This window comes from Oncorhynchus keta, unplaced genomic scaffold, assembly GCF_023373465.1.
Source record: "Oncorhynchus keta strain PuntledgeMale-10-30-2019 unplaced genomic scaffold, Oket_V2 Un_contig_15847_pilon_pilon, whole genome shotgun sequence".
NCBI classification, from domain to species: Eukaryota; Metazoa; Chordata; class Actinopteri; order Salmoniformes; family Salmonidae; genus Oncorhynchus; species Oncorhynchus keta.
In genome coordinates, this window is record NW_026279553.1 from 90,519 (window position 1) to 113,551 (window position 23,033).

The 23,033-nt window shown below is 41.7% G+C and overlaps 2 protein-coding genes and 1 long non-coding RNA gene across 5 annotated transcripts in view; all 3 read right to left on the reverse strand.

Annotated features, from left to right (window-relative positions):
* The window catches only part of LOC127919131 (zinc finger protein 501-like), a 100,553-nt gene extending 90,507 nt beyond the window's left edge, over positions 1-10,046 (reverse strand). The window contains exons 1-3 of one of the 3 annotated variants that reach the window (XM_052502544.1): positions 9,633-10,040; positions 5,373-5,453; positions 3,253-3,394 (exon numbers count right to left, since the gene is read on the reverse strand). In XM_052502544.1, coding sequence (XP_052358504.1) covers positions 3,342-3,394; positions 5,373-5,453; positions 9,633-9,804 — 306 coding nt within the window. In that variant the 5' untranslated portion in view covers positions 9,805-10,040 and the 3' untranslated portion in view covers positions 3,253-3,341. Of the gene's footprint in view, positions 1-3,252; positions 3,395-5,372; positions 5,454-9,632 lie in introns of those variants that run through there. The other 2 variants (XM_052502543.1, XM_052502545.1) reach the window with 2 other exon arrangements.
* A 570-nt stretch (positions 10,047-10,616) lies between these two features.
* LOC127919132 (gastrula zinc finger protein XlCGF17.1-like) lies at positions 10,617-15,480 on the reverse strand. The gene is made up of 2 exons (XM_052502546.1): positions 15,309-15,480; positions 10,617-14,622 (listed from the first exon to the last, which is right to left on the reverse strand). The coding sequence occupies exons 1-2, from the start codon at positions 15,409-15,411 to the stop codon at positions 13,721-13,723; spliced, it is 1,005 nt and encodes a 334-aa protein (XP_052358506.1). The 5' UTR covers positions 15,412-15,480; the 3' UTR covers positions 10,617-13,720.
* Positions 15,481-21,798: 6,318 nt separating this feature from the next.
* Positions 21,799-22,407, reverse strand: LOC127919133 (uncharacterized). The gene is made up of 3 exons (XR_008101999.1): positions 22,349-22,407; positions 22,138-22,209; positions 21,799-22,101 (listed from the first exon to the last, which is right to left on the reverse strand). It is a non-coding gene; the product is annotated as an uncharacterized LOC127919133 (long non-coding RNA).
* Positions 22,408-23,033: the final 626 nt, after the last annotated feature.

Genomic DNA, 23,033 nt, shown 5'->3' on the forward strand with positions numbered 1-23,033 from the left:
TCTACGTTTTTCAATCCATTACATATGCATTGTAGATGATTGGAAGGCCAAGAAGATCATCAAGAACCTCAGCCACCAGAGACACGGCCTGTTCACCCTACTACCATCTATCAGGCGGAGACAGTGCAGGTGCATCAAAGCTGGGACCAAGAGAATGAAACCACTTCTATCTCCAGGCCATAAGACTGTTAAACAGTCATCCTTGATTTGATGTAGAGAATATTGGTTACGTGCAACTTGGCTTGTCCCAATGTGTGACATGTACTGAGTAGATAAATACAGATATATATTATTTTGAATGCCTTGAATTAAACAAAAGCATTACATTTACTGTAAAGATAACCCCCCAAAACTATGATGATTCAGTATATCAATTACAGTTCTCTAGCAGGGCTCCCGAATGACACTGCGGTCTAAGGCACAGCATCTCAGTGCTAGAGGCATCACTACAGACACCCTGGTTCAAATCTAGGCTGTATCACAACCAGTCATGATTGGGAGTCCCATAGGGTGGTGCACAATTGGCCCAACACCGTTGGGTTTGGCCAGTGTAGGTCATCATTATAAATAAGAATTTGTTGTTAACTGACCTGCCTAATTAAATTAAAGGTCTCACAGATGCTTATGCTGACAAAACATGTTAGAGAATAGGTCAGATTTAGCTTTGTGATGCACATTTAATCTACCTGTCTTGTTCAGCTTCAGATAAACACTAAATATTTGACTTAAATATTTTTTGTAATTCATTGTACAAGAGAACTAGTTTGACCAGTACAAATTCATGTACAAACTGTATTTTTCATGGGAAGATCGATTAAGCCGGCATCAATGGAGCTGCCCAAACATATTCATAAATGACTCAAATAACTCATCTAGTTTTAAAATACAATGTAATAAACACATGTACTTTTGTTTATTGATGTACAGATTACTGTGTAGTAAAAAATCCCCCCCCCCCCAAACAAATGGTAATAACTGAAAATCACACCATCTCTATCTGATACATGTTGTGTCTACCAGCTCATTACCACAGAAAACTGCAGAGGGAAGCAGTACCACCCAGTCAACCAGCCTCACAGAGGATATTCTACCCTCAGGGCAAATCCAAGGTCATATCAATATCTTTACAGTAGAAGTGAACAAAACACACCAAAACTGACTAGGTGAATACTGATTAGTAAAGTAAAGAGAGGCTAATGTTCTATAATGCTCCCTTTCCTCTGCACAGTTCAATCACAGTGAGAAAGAATAGGATTACAATAGATTGTGCTACAATTTATTGAGAATTAACAGGAGTAAGGCTTCTCTCCAGTGTTGACTGTTGAACCTTGATATTTTGCAGCTCTTCCCACAGACAGAGCAGGGATACAGATTCTCTCCTGTGTGTATTTTTAGCTTTGATAGTGTTAAAAAGAAAAATGCTATTGCAGCCTCTTTGCAAGAAGGAATTGAGACCAAAAGCTCAAGAGAAGTTTAAGAGAGTGTTTAATATCAAGGATACAGTCAGCTGAGTGGATGCATTTAGAAAGCTCACAACACATTTTATCCTCTCCCCTGATAGCGTCACCTCCCCAGCTATACATTTTATGGCCCCAACTGAGTTTCCTCTTTTCCCCTGTGGAATCATGGTCCTCTCTTTGTTTAGCCAGATGTCAGAATCCCAACCCGTCCATCTTCTGTTCTGGGCCTGACTGTTCTGTCCGAGGCTATTTCCTCTTTCTGATTGGGTCAACATTTATAAATTAGCATACACACAGTTTCATGTCCTAAACTCCATTAATCCTCACAGTAATCATTCACTAAACAGGATACACACTAATACAGTTGAACTTGAAACATGTTACATTTGAATAGAATCCATCATGTTCCTCATGGCAACACTCTTATCCCCTGTCTGGCAAACTCTTATCCCCTTGTCTGGCAACACTCTTATCCCCTGTCTGGCAACACTCTTATCTGTCTGGCAACACTCTTATCTGTCTGGCAACACTCTTATCCCCTGTCTGGCAACACTCTTATCCCCTGTCTGGCAGCACTCTTATCCCCTTGTCTGGCAGCACTCTTATCCCTGTCTGGCAACACTCTTATCCCCTGTCTGGCAATTACAGTTTGTCTGGCAACACTCTTATCCCCTTGTCTGGCAACTCTTATCCCCTGTCTGGCAACACTCTTATCCCCTGTCTGGCAACACTCTTATCCCCTGTCTGGCAACACTCTTATCCCCTTGTCTGGCAACACTCTTATCCCCTGTCTGGCAACACTCTTATCCCTGTCTGGCAACACTCTTATCCCCTTGTCTGGCAACACTCTTATCCCCTGTCTGGCAACACTCTTATCCCCTTGTCTGGCAACACTCTTATCCCCTTGTCTGGCAACACTCTTATCCCCTTGTCTGGCAACACTCTTATCCCCTTGTCTGGCAACATTCTTATCCCCTGTCTGGCAACACTCTTATCCCCTTGTCTGGCAACACTCTTATCCCCTGTCTGGCAACACTCTTATCCCCTTGTCTGGCAACACTCTTATCCCCTTGTCTGGCAACACTCTTATCCCCTTGTCTGGCAACACTCTTATCCCCTTGTCTGGCAACATTCTTATCCCCTGTCTGGCAACACTCTTATCCCCTTGTCTGGCAACACTCTTATCCCCTTGTCTGGCAACACTCTTATCCCCTGTCTGGCAACACTCTTATCCCCTGTCTGGCAACACTCTTATCCCCTGTCTGGCAACACTCTTATCCCTGTCTGGCAACACTCTTATCCCCTGTCTGGCAGCACTCTTATCCCCTGTCTGGCAACACTCTTATCCCCTTGTCTGGCAGCACTCTTATCCCCTGTCTGGCAACACTCTTATCCCCTGTCTGGCAACACTCTTATCCCCTGTCTGGCAACACTCTTATCCCCTGTCTGGCAGCACTCTTATCCCCTGTCTGGCAACACTCTTATCCCCTTGTCTGGCAACACTCTTATCCCCTGTCTGGCAACACTCTTATCCCCTGTCTGGCAACACTCTTATCCCTTGCCTGCTAGCTAGCCAACTACTATTAACAGTCACATCAAACCATGCAGCTAGAATAACAGCAAAGTAACTGCTTTTAATTTATTTGACCTGGTTTTAAATTATTCCTTTGTATATATCCATAAAGATTTTGTGGATTCATGATTTCGACTGGCTGAGACAAGAAGTCAGTCTCGTCCTGACACGTTATTCTCCACATCGAATTTCAATATTGAAACCATGTTGCAAATCTGAGAGAAAGACAGCAACGTTTGTACAACACCCCGCTGATGCAAACAAAAAAGCAAGGGGGAATAATGTCTAGATGTCTTTTACAGTGGAGATCAAGTTAATGAATTGGCTGGCTGGGCTGATGGGCCAGTGGATGAGCAGGGATCTGTCAGACAGAACAGGAAACAAGATTCCCATTTTTGCATCATCTGTGCTAAACAGTGTTTTTAGAATGGCTTAGAACACGTCTCAACCAATCACAAAGCTTGTTTTGACCAACCCGTTGTAGAATATTTTTTAACAATAGCCTGTATAGAAATCAAAAGCTCTTTGGTGCTGCAGTATGCCTCATTCATTATCATGCACCGTTCTGTATAAAAATAAATATTTGGATTGTCTCCAGTCGTGTAAAATGATGTAGAATTGCATGAAATAAGTTTCAAAAGGGATTTTTTTAATGGAAATAAGATGAGATTCATGCAGTGCTTATATTATAATAGATATATTTTCACCCCACCTCTACACGGTGGTCTGGGAATCCACAACCTTTGACATGTGTTTTTAGAATGGCTTAGAACACGTCTCAATCACAAAGCTTGTTTTGACCAACCCGTTGTATAATATTTTTGAACAATAGCCTGTATAGAAATCAAAACAGTATGATTCATTATCATGCACCGTTCTGAAATAAAAATTATACTGGGAATCCACAACCTTTGACATGTGACGCTTACAAAATGAAGAACTGTTTGTAAAACTGCATATCTAAGGCTCTGGCCTGTTCTATGAGTGAGGGTAAACAATAGGCATGTTCTCTGCTATCCACTTTATGTTTTAATTATAATTTTGGGTATAGGGGAGAGTCACTTGTTTTTCCCAAGTGTTCAGAGAGGGTCGGGAAAAATATATTTTAGTGAAGGGAGGGGCATACATTTTTATTTCAGAGATACAATTTGCTCCAGGTATCCCTCATTATAAATAACATACAGTCCCTTAGTAGTAAAAAAAAGAATCCACCCAAACTAATGGAGAAAACGGATCACACCATCTCTATCTGATACATGTTGTGTCTACTATCTCAGTCCCACAGACGACTTCAGACGGAAGCAGTATATTCAACGCTAAGGGCAAACCCAAGGTCCTCTCAATATTTTTTTGCAGTAGAAGCTAACAAAACACACCAAAACGGACGAAGTGCACACTGATCAGTAAAGCAAAGAGGATAACATTCTATAACGCTCCCTTTCCTCTACACAGTTCAATCACAGTGAGAAACAATAGGACAACAATAGAGTGTTATACGCTTTCTTCATTTGATCCAATTCACTGTTACCAATTCTTTCACGAGATGAGAATTAAGTGATGGAGTGACTTTAATCTTAGCTGGTCTGAGAGAACTGATGAAGCTTCTCTCCTTTTGTTACCAAAAAGGGAGGTTACTTTAAACAGGGGTCCATTGTCAATCCAGCAAAAAATGTTTTTAATCTGCAAAAGGCTTCACTTGTTTGTATCCGTTGGTGTGCTTACGTTGCTCTTTTGAGAGAATCTCGCCCCACAGTCAGAGCAGGATTATGGATTATCTCCTGTGTGCACTCTCTGATGAACTTTCAGAGCACTTGATGTTGTGAAACTCTTCCCACATTCAGAGCAGGGATAGGGCTTCTCTCCTGTGTGTATACATTGGTGATTCTTTAAGCTGCTGTGTTGAGAGAAACTCTTTCCACAGTCAGAACAGAAGGAAAGCCTCTCTCCGGTGTGTGTTTTCTGATGAACATTTAGCGCAGATGATGTTGGGAAGTATTTACCACAGTCAGAGCAAGAGTAAGGCTTGTCTCCTGTGTGTATATGTTGGTGTGATTTTACGCTGCTCTGTAGAGAGAAACTCTTCCCACATTTAGAGCAGGAGTAAGGCTTCTCTCCTGTGTGTATGCGTTGGTGTGATTTTAAGTGGCTTCGTTGAGAGAATCTCCACCCACAGTATGAGCAGGAGTAAGGTTTCTCTCCTGTGTGTATACGTTGGTGTGTTTTTAAGCTGCTCTGTTGAGAGAATCTCAACCCACAGTCAGAGCAGGAGTACGACTTCTCTCCTGTGTGTATTTTTAGGTGTATTTTTAGCTTTGAAAGAATTGGGAAAATCTTCTTACAATGTGGGCATTGGTGAGACCTCTTAGGTCTGTGATCTTCCTGCTGTTGCTCTCTGGATGTAGGGAATGTCTCAATGTTACCTGTGTGAACAGCATCAGAAATAAAAGTCAGTGTGATAAACAATGATTATACAAAATATTATGAACACCTGCTCCTTCCATGACATAGACTGACCAGGTGAAAGCTATGATCCCTTATTGATGTCACTTTTTAAATCACTGTAGATGAAGGAGTGTAGACAGGTTAAAGAAGGATTTTTAAATATTGAGATAATTTAGACATGGATTGTGTGCCATTCAGAGGGTGAATCAGCAAGACAAAAGACAAAACCTGGACCCGTATAAATCAGCTGGGCTTGACAATCTGGACCCTCTATTTCTGAATCTATCCGCCGCCATTGTCGCAATCCCTATTACCAGCCTGTTCAACCTCTCTTTCATATCGTCTGAGATCCCCAAGGACTGGAAAGCTGCTGCGGTCATCCCCCTCTTCAAAGGGGAGACACCCTGGACCCAAACTGTTACAGACCTATATCCATCCTGCCCTGCCTATCTAAGGTCTTCGAAAGCCAAGTGAACAAACAGATCACTGACCATCGCGAATCCCACCGTACCTTCTCCGCTGTGCAATCTGGTTTCTGAGCCGGTCACGGGTGCACCTCAGCCACACTAAAGGTACTAAACGATATAATAACCGCCATCGATAAAAGACAGTACTGTGCAGCCGTCTTCATCGACCTGGCCAAGTCTTTCGGCTCTGTCAATCACTGCATTCTTATCGGCAGACTCAATAGCCTCGGTTTTTCTAATGACTGCCTTGCCTGGTTCTCCAATTACTTTGCAGACAGCGTTCAGTGTGTCAAATCGGAGGACATGTTGTCCGGTCCACTGGCAGTCTCTATGGGGGTGCCACAGGGTTCAATTCTCGGGCCGACTCTTTTCTCTGTATATATCAATGATGTTGCTCTTGCTGCGGGCGATTCCCTGATCCACCTCTAGCGCAGATGACACCATTCTGTATACTTCTGGCCCTTCCTTGGACACTGTGCTATCTAACCTCCAAACGAGCTTCAATGCCATACAACACTCCTTCCGTGGCCTCCAACTGCTCTTCAACGCTAGTAAAACCAAATGCATGCTTTTCAACTGTTCGCTGCCTGCACCCGCACGCCCGACTAGCATTACCACCCTGGATGGTTCCGACCTAGAATACGTGGACATCTATAAGTACCTAGGTGTCTGGCTAGACTGTAAACTCTCCTTCCAGATTCATATCAAACATCTCCAATCCAAAATCAAATCTAGAATCGGTTTTCTATTTCGCAACAAAGCCTCCTTCACTCACGCCGCCAATCTTACCCTAGTAAAAATGACTATCCTACCGATCCTCGACTTCGGCAATGTCATCTACAAAATGGCTTCCAATACTCTACTCAGCAAACTGGATGCAGTTTATCACAGTGCCATCCGCTTTGTTACTAAAGCACCTTATACCACCCACCACTGCGACCTGTATGCTCTCGTCGGCTGGCCCTCGCTACATAGTCGTCGCCAGACCCACTGGCTCCAGGTCATCTACAAGCCCATGCTAGGTAAAGCTCCACCTTATCTCAGTTCACTGGTCACGATGGTAGCACGCGCTCCAACAGGTGTATCTCACTGATCATCCCTAAAGCCAACACCTCATTTGGCCGCCTTTCCTTCCAGTTCTCTGCTGCCTGTGAATGGAACTAATTGCAAAAATCGTTGAAGTTGGAGACTTTTATCTCCCTCACCAACTTTAAACATCTGCTATCTGAGCAGCTAACCGATCGCTGCAGCTGTACATAGTATATCGGTAAATAGCCCACCCAATTTACCTACCTCAACCCCATACTGTTTTTTAAAATGTACTTTTCTGCTTCTTTGCACACCAGTATGTCTACCTGCACATGACCATCTGATCATTTATCACTCCAGTGTTAATCTGCTAAATTGTAATTATTCGCCTACCTCCTCATGCCTTTTGCACACAATGTATATAGACTCTTTAAAAAAATAAAAAATAAATGTCTACTGTGTTATTGACTTGTTTATTGTTTACTCCATGTGTAACTCTGTTGCTGTTTGTTCACACTGCTATGCTTTATCTTGGCCAGGTCGCAGTTGTAAATGAGAACTTATTCTCAACTAGCCTACCTGGTTAAATAAAGGTTAAATTAAAAAATGAAACACTTTCAAAACATTGTACAGTCCATTAGGGCTGTCCCTGACACCAAGAGTAATCTGTTCTTCCCACCAATCGATTGGCTTACATTTTTAAACATACTTTTGATGCGATTGTGCTCAGACTTAAAAAACAGAATGACTAGCACCTGTTGTCTCTCTCTCTCTCCCCTGCTGCAGCGACCACCACAGAACATCAACAGTGTTCATCACACTGTCCATTGTACTGAAGCTGCAACATAATTACAGCCATTTCTGACTGAAAAGTTATGTTGCTGAAATCCCTCATTTGTTTGGGAAAAACATTCGCTATTCCCCCGCCTTTCTTTGTGAGACATGTATACATTGCATGCACGTGACCAATAGGGCAGGACCTATAGCATATCATAATCACATCAATAAATTGGTTATAACAAACTCAGAACACTGTAACAGCAAAATGCTTGCAGAGGACGTGACAAACTCGAAACAGGAGAATGTTTACTGGTTGCTCAGGAGGTAAAGGGGAAGTCAGAAGTGTGGAATAAATGTGACTAGTTGTGGAAAATACTGGAGATCAAGAAAAAGAAGGTAAGGAGCAAACACTGAGTGGACGAATGACTGATTGATACAGTAGCCTACACAAGTATTGAAATGTAGTCCTCAGTAAGTTAAGGTGTTCAGACTAAACCAAATGCGCTCTTAGGCCTCAAGCTGGATGGTGGTTATACAAGGCTGCTATACTAAGCCTATGAATGATAATGGTATTACCTATTATCATAATGATGGTCATAATAATAATTATAACAAGATGGAGATCCAGAAAAAGGAGGGGTTTTAATATTAATATTCTGACCATTTGGAACAGTGGTATAGAACATTAAATTAATGATCAATAATACCAGAGAGGCTGGTTTAATGAAAACAAGAAGTAATTCCTACAGCTTAGCAAAGATTAAAAATATAAGAATTTGTTACATTGTTTATCCGACATGTTGCATGTGGCTTGGTGCTCACGGAATCAGTAGGCTATTAAACAAACAGGCAACACGAGCAGGTTCTGTCTTATTTCTACAGATATATATGGAAGATTTATAAAGCCAGGCACAATTAACAGTTATGATTATAATAGCAATTTAAGTTGGGGTTTCCTCTCTCAATTCTATTAGACAATAAGGCAAGGACTGTCTTCTCATCTCCTCATCCTGCTGCCTCCGCCGCTAGGAAAAGGCGCCAACTCAACAGCACACTGATGTGTTTCAGAACTGTGAACTAACTCAGTATTAGCAAAGTGTTCTTATTGTTTTGCACACGCTGTACATGCCAAATAAGACATTTTAACATCAGCAGATGTCACAAAGTGCTTTACAGGAACCCAGACTAAAACCCCAAACAGCAAGCAATGCAGATGTAGAAGCACAGTGGCTAGGAACAATTCCCTAGAGGCAGGAAGCTAGGAAGAAACCTAGAGAGGAGCTAGACTCAGAGGGGTGGACAGTACTCTTCCAAACATTAGTAGTGAATTAGTAGTAATTGTGCTTAATTGTAAACAAACACACGTGACTGACTCAAACCCTAGTACCCGTAAGCTTCATAATGAAACATCTTAATTATGAAAGATATCTAACGGGCGAAATTATGAACGCGATGTGATTTATCTATTACCTAGTGCACAAGTTGACTAGAGGTATTTATGTGCTGCACAACAGTAACTGACTCACAAGGCTCCGGTCTCTTCTCTTTGTGTGCTTGTAAACAAACACCACGTGACTGGGGGACTACCGTAAACTACTTAATAATGTGACAGATTAAATTAATAAAGCAATGTTCTGTATCTCATAACGTATTGCAAATTGACATTAGTCATTTAGCAGAACAGTAGTGAGTGCATACGTTTCAATATTTTTTTCGCACTGGTCCCCCATGGGAATCGAACCCACAACTGGGCTACACGTGACCAACATCGACATTCTCATTGAAGCATTTCATCACGAAACAGTTCTACTGCAATTTTTTATGCATAGTGGAAAGTTGGAATGAATTACACAAACTTTGTTAGATCGAACCTGCTCTTACCATGACTAACAGATTTCCCAATCTTCTCCTCTTCTTCATCTTTAATTTTGACATTCAGCTCCAGTGTTTGACTGCAGTCTTCCAGCTTCACTGATGCCATCTCTGGATCCTGCAGTGCAAACTGGGCTCCACTGTCACAATCAGGACCCAGTGACTGTAGGTTTGAACTCATTGTGGAAGGAGAGAGGCAGGCAACCTAGCCAATACTTACAAGGATTCCGAAATCATTGCTAAGGATAATGAAAATGACTGGATGGATTTCACCTTTGAGTTGTCTTGCTGAAATGTTTACTTGTTGACTGGCAGACATTGTGGGCTCGTTTAGGAATGCTATGTTGCACGTGTAGCGCAACATTTTACGTACCTTCGTTATATAGGTATGTACGTCAACTTTGACATCGGTTTTGCACACCTGGCGTTAAACTAGACATCGGCCGTAGCATTTGTAGCTAATATCGGCGATTCCGACATGTTCAAGATATATCATGCATCCCTACGTATTAATATAGACATTGGTGATTTTACCACTGTAATCAGATCCAACATTATGTTATGGTCATTGAATTGATTAGCCCACTAACCACGTGTTAAATGTGTAGTGTAGCCTACACTGTCTAGGACTATGAATTGGGAAGATATAGGCTATTTGTTAATAGGATAATTCAAACGTGTGGATATAGTGCTAAATTTGAAATATTCATTGTCTCTGTGAATTGAAATGTTGTTCCCCACCAGTGCACCCAGAAGAGGAAACAACGATACAATGTAGTCTAACATCATCTCTCTCAAACAGCACAGATGTGATTCACTGTAGAAGCACTGGTCCTCTTACCTTTTAATTCCAGGTTACATATTACAATATTTAGGGGCATATCAGATGGTCTGTTCTGACCATAACAGTCACACCAAGCATAGGGTTGGTTGGTAAAAGATTGAAATGGGTAAATAATGTACCCATGAAAACCCTATGAAATAGCTCCCCAATACCATCTGATGTATATATTTAATGTATTACATGAATGGTGACCACAGCCCTTCCAACAATACATTTAAATCATGTTTTACTGTGATTGTTCCACCCTGCTGAATGTATTCAATGTATTCCATTAGATGTGTCTCCCAGTGCAGCTTTACTTCCAGGCTATTATTATCTTCTAGGCTCCTAGGTCTAGTACAATGGAAAATATATAGTTTTTTGGTCACTACCATTCCACAAAAATACCATGCTATATTTTTTTCATTGTACTACAATCATACAATTTTGTACAGGTCTTCACTTCGGAGTGCTGCTGCATGCCCTCTGCCTCTCTTGACCATGTCGGGCAGGCCGGGCACAACACACAAAGCTCAAGACGCACTCTCCACTTCCCTCTAGTAGCTTCTTTGGTCAGCATGATAATACATCACTCCCGATAGACACCAGCAAAAACTCTTGCAGAAATGTAGCAGCCTATACACCTAATCATTAGCAATCTAACATGTGTTATTGCATGGAAACTGTAGGCTACTAACAGCAGCTGCAAGTCTAGTTTACTATGGTCCTGTCCCTCTGGCCAGGGTAAACAAAGTGGTCATGTTGTGTATTGTATATACAGTATTTCACTTTAAACAGTTTATTTTATTTAATTACACAAGAGAAAAAAAGCAGTTGCCCAGCATAAATTCATGTACAAACATTTTTCATTACATTTTTGTCATTTAGCAGATGCAACAGATCCAGAGCAACTTATAGGACAAATAAGAGTTAATTGCCTTGCTCAAAGGCACAATGACCGATTTTTCACCTAGTCGGCTTAAGATTCAAACCAGCAACCGGCCCAACACTCTTAACCGCTAGGCTACCTGCCGCCAGATCAATTAACTTCAATACAGTTATTCAAATACATTCATCATCAATGACTAAAATAATGAATCTACTATTAAAATACAATTTAATAAACACAATTAGATGATTCATAGCCTGTTCATCATTAAACAAGTTGTTTAGTAATATTAAATGATCCACCCAAACTAATGCTGAAAACGGATCATCACACCAACTTTTCTGATATACACTAAACATTAGGAGTTGCACCCCACCTCAATTCATCGGGGCATAGAATGTCCAAGGTGTTGAGAGCATTCCACAGGGATTCTGGCCCATGATGACTCCAATGATTCCCAAAGATGTGTTGGGTTGGCTGGGAGTGGATCTCTACTCCGAATATCTTGTTCCATCTCCTCCCACAGATGAACAATTGGATTGAGATCTGGTGACTCGTCAGGCCACTGCAGTAAACTGAATTCACTGTCATGTTCTTGGAACCATTCCTGGACAAGCCTTGTGGCATAATCCTGCTGAAGAAATCTATTTGCAGATGGATACACTGCTGCAGTGAAGGGAGGCACCTGATATTCTTTAGATATCCTGTAGCATTCAAACATTGTTCAACTTTTATCAGGGGGCCCAATGTGTGTCCTGAAAACACACCCCAACCATCACACCACCAGCCTGCAATGCTGACACACGGCATGGATGCATGCAGTGGTGTAATGTACATAAGAATAAAATATTTAAAAGACCTACTTTAGTTGTATCTGTACTTTAATATTTATTTATTCATATTGTTGACAACTTTTATATCACCAAATTCCAGTATAAAATAAAGCACTTTTTACTCCATACATTGTCCCTGACACCCAAAGGTACTCGTTACATTTTTTATGATTAGCAGGACAGAAAAAAGTCTAATTCACACACTTATCAAGGTAACAACCCTGGTCATCCCTACAGCCTCTGATCTGGCAGACTCACTAAACACAAATGCTTAGTTTGTAAATGATGTCTGAGTGTTGGAGTCTGCCCCTGGCTATCCGTAATATATATATTTTTAAACACAGTTGTACAGTCTGGTTTGCTTAATTTTAAAGAATTTGAAATGATTCATACTTTTACTTTTGATGCTTAAGTATATTTACAATCAAATACTTCTAGACTTTTACTCCAGTAGTATTTTACTGGGTGACTTTCACTTTTAATTGAGTAATTTTCTATTAAGGTACTTTTTCCACCACTGGATGTATGTCCTCGTGGTTTCCTCCCCCAGTCCTCCCATCAGCATGAAACAGCAGGAACAGGGATTCATCAGACCAGGCAGTATGTTTCCAATTTTCTAGTGTCCAGTGTTTTCATTCCTTGGCCCACTGCAATAGCAGTTTGTTGATTTTTGCTGAAAGCTAATGAGGATCCATAATAAATACACAAAAACTAAATAGTTAAGGATCATAGCGTTCAGCTGGTCAGTCTATGTCATGGAAAGAGCAGGTGTCCTTAATGTTTTGTACACTCTGTACATGTTGTGTCTACCAGCTCTTTCCCACAGAAACCTGCAGAGGGAAGCAGTACCACCCAGTCAACCAGCCTCACAGAGGATATTCTACCTTAAGGGCAAATCCAAGGTCAGCTCAATATCTTTGCAGTAGAAGCTAACAAAACTCACCAAAACTGACCAGGTGCACACTGATCAGTAAAGTAAAGAGAGGCTAACATTCTATAACACTCCATTTCCTCTGCACAGTTCTCTCACAGTGAGAAACAATAGGATTACAATAGAGTGTTCTACGCTTTCTTCATTTGATCCAATTCAACATTGCCAATTACTTAATGAGATGAGAATTAAGTGGAGTGACAAATCTTAGCTGGTCTGAGAGAACTGATGAGTCTTCTCTCTATGTATACATTGGTGTCGTTTTAAATGGCCCAGTCTGTAGAATCTCTTCTCACAGTCAGTGCAGTGATCAGGCTTCTCTCAAGTGTGTATCCGTTGATGTGTTTTTACTCTTGCCACAATGAGAGCAAAATACGGCTTCTCTCCTATGTGTGTTCTCTGGTGACTTTTTAGCTCAGCTGTTGTTTTAAAACATTTTCTAGTCAGATCAAGGGGCCTATTTCCTTTATTTTTACCATGGTGTCTTTTTAACTGGCTCACTCAAGAGAAACGCTTTCCACAATCAGAGCAGGAGTAAGGCTTCTCTCCTGTGTATATGTTCATGTTATTTTAACTGGTTCAGTTCAGAGACTCTTCCCATAGTAAAAGGAAGAGTAAAGCTTAACTTTTGTGTGTTCTCTGATGAACTATTAACCCAGTTGATGTTGTGAAGCATTTTACACAATCAGAGCAGGAGTAAGGCTTCTCTCCTGTGTGTATCCGTGCATGTCGTTTTAAGTGGCACAGTAGAGAGAAACTCTTTCCACAGTCAGAGCAGGTGTAAGGCTTCTCTCCTGTGTGTATCCGTGCATGTCGTTTTAAGTGGCCCAGTAGAGAGAAACTCACCCCACAGTCAGAGCAGAAGTAAGGTTTCTCTCCTGTGTGTGTTCTCTGATGAACTTTTAGCCTAGTTGATGTTGTGAAGCATTTTACACAATCAGAGCAGGAGTAAGGCTTCTCTCCTGTGTGTGTTCTCTGATGAACATTTAGCTCAGTTGATGTTGTGAAGCATTTTACACAGTCAGAGCAGGAGTAAGGCTTCTCGCCCGTATGTATACGTTCATGGGTTTTTAAGTGGTCCAGTACAGAGAACCTCTTCCCACAGTCAGAGCAGGAGTAAGGCTTCTCTCCTGTGTGTATACGTTCATGTTGTTTTAAGGTGCCCAGTTGAGAGAAACTCTTTCCACAATCAGAGCAGGAGTAAGGCTTCTCTCCTGTGTGTGTTCGGTGATGAACTTTTAGCTCAGTTGATGTTGTGAAGCATTTTACACAGTCAGAGCAGGAATAAGGCTTCTCTCCTGTATGCACTCTCTGATGAACTTTCAGAGCCTTTAATGATGTGAAATTCTTCCCACCATCAGTATTGGAATACCGATTCACTCCTGTGTGTATTTTTAGGTGTATTTTAAGCTTTGACAGAAATGGGAAAATCTCCTCACAATGTGGGCAGTGGTGAGACCTCTTCGCTCTGTGATCTTCCTGCTGTTGCTCTCTGGATGTAGAGAATGTCTCAACATGGTCTCCTGTGTGAACAACATCAGAAGAACCAGTCAGTTGGTGTGATATACACATCTATTTTATGTAGCCCTTATTACATCATAAGTTGTCACAAAGTGCTTTACAGAAACCCAGCCTCAATCCCCAAAGAGCAAGCAATGCAGATGTAGAAGCAAAGTGGCCACGAAAAACTCCCCAGCAAGCAGGAAACTAGGAAGAAACGTAGAGAGAAACCAATGAAGAAGGTGGATATTTTAAGTTCAATACAAAAGGGAATAAACTGTTTTAAAAGTGGGTGAAAGTCATGAAAATTATGAGCAAATATCATCCATATTCTGTATTACATACGACCATGATTGGGAGTCCCTTAGGGTTAGCGATCAATTGGCCCAGCGTCGTCTGGGTTTGGCTGGGGGTAGGCTGACAATGTAAATCATAATTTGCCTAGTTAAATAAAAGGTTAAAAAAATACTAATTTCATAGAACTTTAAAACACTGGCAGTTTGTCAACTTCCCTTCTTTAGTCTACTATCTGATCACTCCAGACAGCCCAGTTAATAAAACATTCCCTTTACTGGTGTCAAACCAGGCAAGTCTCAGTCGCATGAAATAATATCTACCTTCTCATTGAAACAGTTCATCATGAAACAGGTCTACAGCAACTTTTAATACACAGTGGGAAGTTGGAATAAATAACAGAACCTGCTCTTACCATCACTAACAGATTTCCCAATCTTCTCCTCCTCTTCTTCATCTTTAATGTTGACATTCAGCTCCAGTGTTTGACTGCAGTCTTCCAGCTTCACTGATGCCATCTCTGGATCCTGCAGTGCAAACTGGGCCCCAGTGTCACAATCAGGACTCAGTGACTGTAGGTTTGGACTCAGTGTGGAAGGAGAGAGGCAGGCTGGGTTTGTCCTCACTATTGATGTTACCGGCCTCAGACTTAATTCTAGTCGTCCTGTAGTAACAATGAGAAACAGACACAAAAAGTTGTCTTGACAGTTCTGGAACTTTCTTTATTCTCTATTAAAATATTAAAACAAAAAACTGAAATAGGTACCGGTACTGTTTATATTTAGATGCAGGAGCTCCACAATACTGTTGAGCTAATATTCTATAAGAGGAACATTGAGGTGGTGGTACTCAGCTCCTGGTACTCAGCTCCTGGTACTCAGCTCCGGTGAGCTCCTGTCCAAGTCATTTCAATAGATCAGGTAGGTAAGCATTGACAACAAAAAATGTATTAATTCAAATTAGACAAAGTACACACTACACAAAGTAACTAAACTTAACTTATAGTAGATTTCTTGGATTTACACAAATTAATAAATTAGTCAAAAAACCATTTAGTACAAGATTGAAGTATGTTTCAGGCAGCACTATGTACTATTTTATGAATAACCTTGTCTTCACTGTATTATTTCAAATCAAAAACCAATTGTATTTCCCGTTCACATCATATTAACAATTTATAGACAAAGATAGAAATGGAATGTGTCTGAAAATTACTATATAAAAATGTATTTTTGACGCAGACAGAGTGGCCGCTGAGGTTTTCCCAGCTCGTGAATTTGAGATAAAACCAATAACATGCAAAACGAACTCAGAAATCTCAAATAAATGGATTATTTACGAAATTACCTTGAGAAAATTATGTACATCTACTCAGACAAACCCAAAGTTTCTAGCTATGTGGCTTGTAAAAGAGTTATCACGTTCTTCACTTGGTTTGACACAAAAATAACACATTTACCAAACGTGTTAATACCTTAAAGGATTTGTTACCTTGCATGTTCTTCTAATATCAGGAAGTTTAAACCTGCTATTACATACCTGTAGTAATAAATAGAAAAGGACACAAATGTTATGTTCTTAACATTAGAGTTCTGCCGCTTTCTTTATACTGAAGAATGGTGTATACCTGCCCTGAACTTCCTGTTCCCCCACTACCACAGTGCAGCCACAGTTAGAACAATGAGACAGATATTTCACCAGATGTATAAATGTGAAGAATCCGCTTAGCGTTTCCACTCACTACCAAATATGGTAGTGAGAGGAAGCCCGCTGACAGGCAGTGGGAGAAGATGGAACTAGATGGATATTGTCCGACATTCTGCAAATGTTTTAATCGATGAAACATCTGATCTTAATACAGTTCCCCAAACTAAAATCTGTTATGAACAGAGTGGACTAAGATTTGTAGACTTTACCCTTTGCAAAAGTATACTTTAAAAAAAAAAATTGTTCAGAAGGAATGTAAAGGCGAATTGAGTAATTGCACATGAGCACTTCACAGAGGAGGCATTGCCTAACAGAAATATGCAGATGTGTTCTAGAACGCGCCAATAAGATCTCGCCAAGTCGTGCTTGGCTCTGCCCGCTATGACTCATCTGTTCACATCGGAAATTACTGGTTGTGGTCTATCTTGGTTTAGTTATAAAGAATATTTGGTGCAACCATCTGTGCATTCAGGGATTCTTGGGATGGCCCTACCCCATTATATGAGAAGGGTGATGCTTAATTTGTTGCCGGATCCTCCAGCACCTCTCAGTTTTGTTTCCGGGACCCATTTGCCAGGATTAGGTATCCTACCTCGTGGCGTATGAATTCCTCATATTGTACAATGTGTTTCTCCTCACACCTGGCCTAGGCTACTGATGGATTAGAGACACGGTCATTTATATTGATCTCAGATTCTCAGTTTGTCAGTGTCAAAGTAGTCTGTCATTTGTTTTTTATGTGTTCTGGTACCTCAGAGCCCCCCAGGTCAACCCCCCTCTTAGGCTCCCTTTTGGTTCCAGCACCTCCCAATTTCCACATTAAGCACTGGAGAAATGGGTAGCTGCTGCTGCCTCCTCTGGGACACGTCTCCTTTACATAGAGTTCATCAGGCTGTTGATTGTGGCATCTGGAATGTTAACCCACTCTTCAATGGCTGTGCGAAATTCCTGGATATTGGAGGGAACTGGAGCAAGCTGTCGTACACGTCGATCCGGATGCTCAAAGGGAGACATGTCTGGTGAGTATGCAGGCCATGGAATTGGGACATTTTCAGCATTTTCAATTGTGTACAGATCCTTGCGACAAGGGGCTGCACATTGTCACGCTGAAACATGAGGTTATGGAGGCGGATGAATAGCAGGACAATGTGCCTCAGGATTGTGTTATGGTATCTCTGTGCATTCAAATTGCCATTGATAAAATGCTGTTGTGTTCGTTGTCTGTAGCTTATGCCTGCCCATACCATAACCCCACCATGGGGCACTCTGTTGACATCAGGGATCCCCATTGGCTGCTGCCAAGGTACCTACTCAGCCACGCTTGTCCCCTGCACAAGGTGCACCTGTGTAATGATGCTATTGAATCAGCTTCTTGATATGTCTCACCTGTCAGGTGGATGGATTATCTTAGCAAAGGAGAAATGCTCACTAACAGGGATGTAAATGGAACATTTCTGGAATCTTTTATTTCACATCATGAAACATGGGACCAACACTTTACATGTTGCATTAATATGTTTGTTCTGTGCATACAGTTTTATTTATCATACAAACTATAATAAGGAAATATAAATTAAACTAAATCAGCCTGCTATTCAGTTCTAATCAGGTCCCTACACAGGCTGAGAAGGATCCTATAAGAGCAGAACATTAGTCCTTGTAGTCATGGAGGCCCAAAAACTTCTCAGCTGCAGATATAATGATGTCCAGCTTCTTGGACTTATTGTGCAGTACAATTAATAACTGTGGTTATAAATACTAAAATATCCACCTTCTTCACAATAAGTGTATCCAGATCCCTTGATTGACGTACAACATTTACAACTGGTTGAGGTGCATCCACCTCCATATCTTCTATAGAACTGTGGCCTCTTGCCCCTATAACTCTCTTCACCACCTCCACATAGGATATTTGCTGTACAGACATGATCCTTGACACATCAACCTCTTTCACCCTAACAGGGCACTCTGGGAATTCGGTAATATGATCCCCATCACAGATGCAACATTTTACATGTAGTCCTACCTTGCCTTTCTAAAGTCTTCGAAAGTCAAGTTAACAAAAAAAAAATCACAGGCCATTTCGAATCCCACCGTACCTTCTCCACTATGCAATCCGGTTTCCGAGCTGGTCACGGGTGCACCTCAGCCACGCTCAAGGTCCTAAACGATATCATAACCACCATCGATAAAAAAAAACAGTACTGTGCAGCCGTATTCATCGACCTGGCCAAGGCTTTCGACTGTCAATCACCGCATTCTTATCGGCAGACTCAACAGCCTTGCTTTCTCAAACAACTGCCTCGCCTGGTTCACCAACTACTTCTCAGAGTTCAGTGTGTCAAATCGGAGGGCCTGTTGCCCAGACCTCTGGCAGTCTCTTTGGGGGTGCCACAGGGTTCAATTCTCGGGCCGACTCTTTTCTCTGTATATATCAATGATGTAGCTCATGCTGCTGGTGATTCTCTGATCCACCTCTACGCAGACGACACCATTCTGTATATTTCTGGCCCTTCTTTGGACACTCTAACCTCCAGATGAGCTTCAATGCCATACAACACTCCTTCCGTGGCCTCCAACTGCTCTGGAATGCAAGTAAAACTAAATGCATGTTCTTCAACCAATCGCTGCCCGCATCCGCCTGCCCGTCTAGCATCACTACTCTGGACGGTTCTGACTTAGAATATGTGGACAAATACCTAGGTGTCTGATTAGACTGTAAATTCTCCTTCCAGACTCACATTAAGCATCTCCAATCCCAAATTAAATCTAGAATCGGCTTCCTATTTCGCAACAATGGATCCTTCACTCATGCTGCCAAACATACCCCGTAAAACTGACTATCCTACCGATCCTTGACTTCGGCGATGTAATTTACAAAATAGCCTCAGCAAACTGGATGTAGTCTATCACAGTGCCATCTGTTTTGTCACCAAAGCCCCATATACTACCAAACACTGTGACCTGTATGCTTTCGTTGGCTGGCCCTCACTACATATTAGTTGCCAAACCCACTGGCTCCAGGGCATTTCTAAGTCTTTGCTAGGGAAAGCCCCGCCTTAACTCAGCTCACTGGTCACCACAGCAGCACCCAACTGTAGCACACACTCCAGAAGGTGTACTTCACTGGTCATCCCCAAAGCCAACTCCTCCTTTCACCGACCTTTCCTTCCAGGTCTCTGCTGCCAAAGACTGGAACGAATTGCAAAAATCACTGCATCTGGAGACTACCTTTAAGCATCAGCTGTCAGAGCAGCTTACCGATCATTGCACCTGAACACAGCCCATCTGTAAATAGACCACCCAACATTGTTATTATTATTTTTCTCCTTTGCACCCCAGAATCTCTACTTGCACATTCATCTTCTGCACATCTATCACTCCAGTGTTAATGCTAAATTGTAATTATTTCACCACTATGGCCTATTTATTGCCTTACCTCCCTAATCTTACTACATTTTCACACACTGTATGTAGATTTTTCTATTGTGTTATTGACTGTACGTTTGTTTATCCCATGTGTAACTCTGTGTTGTTTGTGTCGCACTGCTTTGCTTTATCTTGGCCAGGTTGCAGTTGTAAATGAGAACTTGTTCTCAACTGTTCTACCTGGTTAAATAAAGGTGAAATATATAAATAAAAAACTTTTAGGTTTGGAAATGTACAGTGTATTGGGGTATGATATGCTGTAGAGCTCAAATACAGACAACAAACACCCACCAGGGATTGTTGCAATACAATTGGATAATGAGAACCGATATCACCGTTGTTAAGATTCAGAAATTTGACCCGAATACCCCAGACCTGTGTGTTCAAGGCACCTTGTATCATTGCCTGGAGGAATGTGCTGAGATAAATGTTTTGGAGCAAAGATGTCTGAGATGACCTCTACCCCAATACCACTAATCCCTAAACTATACCTCCTAAATCTTTACCCAGATAATATCTCTTTACATAGGAGATAAAATAAAATGGTTGACCTCTGTCTATTACAAGCTAGACGTTCAATTGCTCTCCACTGGAAGTAAGTCAGTTCCCCCTCACTTGGTCATTGGTAAAATAATTAACGTCAAGCCTGGCTCTTGAAAAATGTACTCATATAGTGAAAAAGAAAGCCCCAGAGTTTCATAATATTTGGGATCTGTTTAATGAGTTTTTGCAAACTGATGATATTGTAGAAGCATTGGAACTGTAAATCTGTATATTCTCTATATTTTATGTGAATATTGGCTCTAGTCGAAGCGTAATCTGCATTATCTACAACTGTATATTATACTTTATTTATTTATATTAATGGATTTCTTTATGTTTGGTTGCTATGTTTTCATCTCTCTTTGGGTTGGGGGGGTCATCTCTCTTTGGGTCGGGGGGGGTGGAAAGAGAAAATACAATATAGATACAAATAATGATTGATGGAAGCCATTGTGTTCTTGGGGACCTTCAACGCTTCCAGGGTCTCCAGAGTGGTGCAGCGGTCTAAAGGCACTGCATCTCAGTGCAAGATGCATCCCTAAAGACCCTAGTTCGATTCCAGGCTATATCACAACTGGACATGATTGGGAGTCCCATAAGGGCTGCTGGCAATTGGCCCAGCGTAGTCTGGGTTAGGGTGGGGTAGGCCATCATTGTAAAAAAATAATTGTTCTTAACAGACATGCCTAGTTAAATAAAAGGTTAAAAAAATGTTTTTAAAGAAACACTGCAGTAATGTTTTGGTTCCCTCCCCAGATCTGTGCCTCAACATAATCCTTTCATGGAGTTCTACGGACAAATGTGTCTGAATATTATTACACATGTAGAAAACTGAGTCGTTACATTTAGATTCAAAACAGTAGTGCAACCGTAAAATGGTCTCTCCTGCTGCACCCTCACTGCCTGCACTGAAGTCCGTTGACACAGACCGACTGGGCACCGCCATTTAACCAGCTTGTGAATATTTCCTTTCATGGAGATCTATGGACAAATCCGTTGACCTCATGGCTTGGTTTTTGCTCTGACATGCACTGTAAACTGTGGGACCTTACATAGACAGGTGTGTACCTTTCTAAATCATTTCCAATCAATTGAATTTACCACAGGTTGACAACAATCAAGTTGTAGAAACATCTCAAGGATGATCAATGGAAACAGGATGCACCTGAGCTCAATGTTGAGTCTCATCGCAAAGGGTCTGAATACTTACATAAATAAGGTATTACTGTTTTTTATTTTTTTATTTGAGAAAATGTGAAAACATTTCCAAAACCGGTGTTTGCTTGGTTATTATGGGATATTGTGTGTAGATTGATGAGGATTTTTTTTTATTTAATCCATATTAAAATAAGGCTGTAACAAAAACAAAATGTGGGAAAAGTCAAGGGGTCTAAATTCTTTCTGAATGGGAGAGGGGATACCTAGTCAGTTGTACAACTGAATGGGAGAGGGGATACCTAGTCAGTTGTACAACTGAATGGGAGAGGGGATACCTAGTCAGTTGTACAACTGAATGGGAGAGGGGATACCTAGTCAGCTGTACAACTGAATGGGAGAGGGGATACCTAGTCAGTTGTACAACTGAATGGGAGAGGGGATACCTAGTCAGTTGTACAACTGAATGGGAGAGGGGATACCTAGTCAGCTGTACAACTGAATGGGAGAGGGGATACCTAGTCAGTTGTACAACTGAATGGGAGAGGGATACCTAGTCATCCTAGTCATACAACTGAATCTCTGGCAGTCAGTTGTACAACTGAATGGGAGAGGGGATACCTAGTCAGTTGTACAACTGAATGGGAGAGGGGATACCTAGTCAGTTGTACAACTGAATGGGATACCTAGTCAGTTGTACAACTGAATGGGAGAGGGGATACCTCAGTGTTGTACAACTGAATGGGAGAGGATACCTAGTCAGTTGTACAACTGAATGGGAGAGGGATACCTAGTCAGTTGTACAACTGAATGGGAGAGGGGTAGTCAGTTGTACAACTGAATGCATTCAACTGAAGGGGATAAGTCAGTTGTACCTGAATCAGGGGTGCGGGGATACCTAGTCAGTTGTCTGGCGCCCGGGAATCAGGGAGGGGATACCTGGGGCAGTTGGGTTCAGTGTGTTAACTGCCGTGCTCAGGGGCCCGGGGTTCAGTGTGTTAACTGAATGGATGCTCTGGAATGCTTCCGGGGTTCAGTGTGTTAACTGCTATGCTCTGGGGCCAGAGGGTTCAGTGTGTTAAATCGACATCCATGTCTCTGGCGCCCGGGGTTCAGTGTGTTAACTGCCGTGCTCTGGGGCCCGGGGTTCAGTGTGTTAACTGCCGTGCTCAGGGGCCCGGGGTTCAGTGTGTTAACTGCTGTGCTCTGGGGCCCGGGGTTCAGTGTGTTAACTGCTATGCTCTGGGGCCCGGGGTTCAGTGTGTTAACTGCTATGCTCTGGGGCCCGGGGTTCAGTGTGTTAACT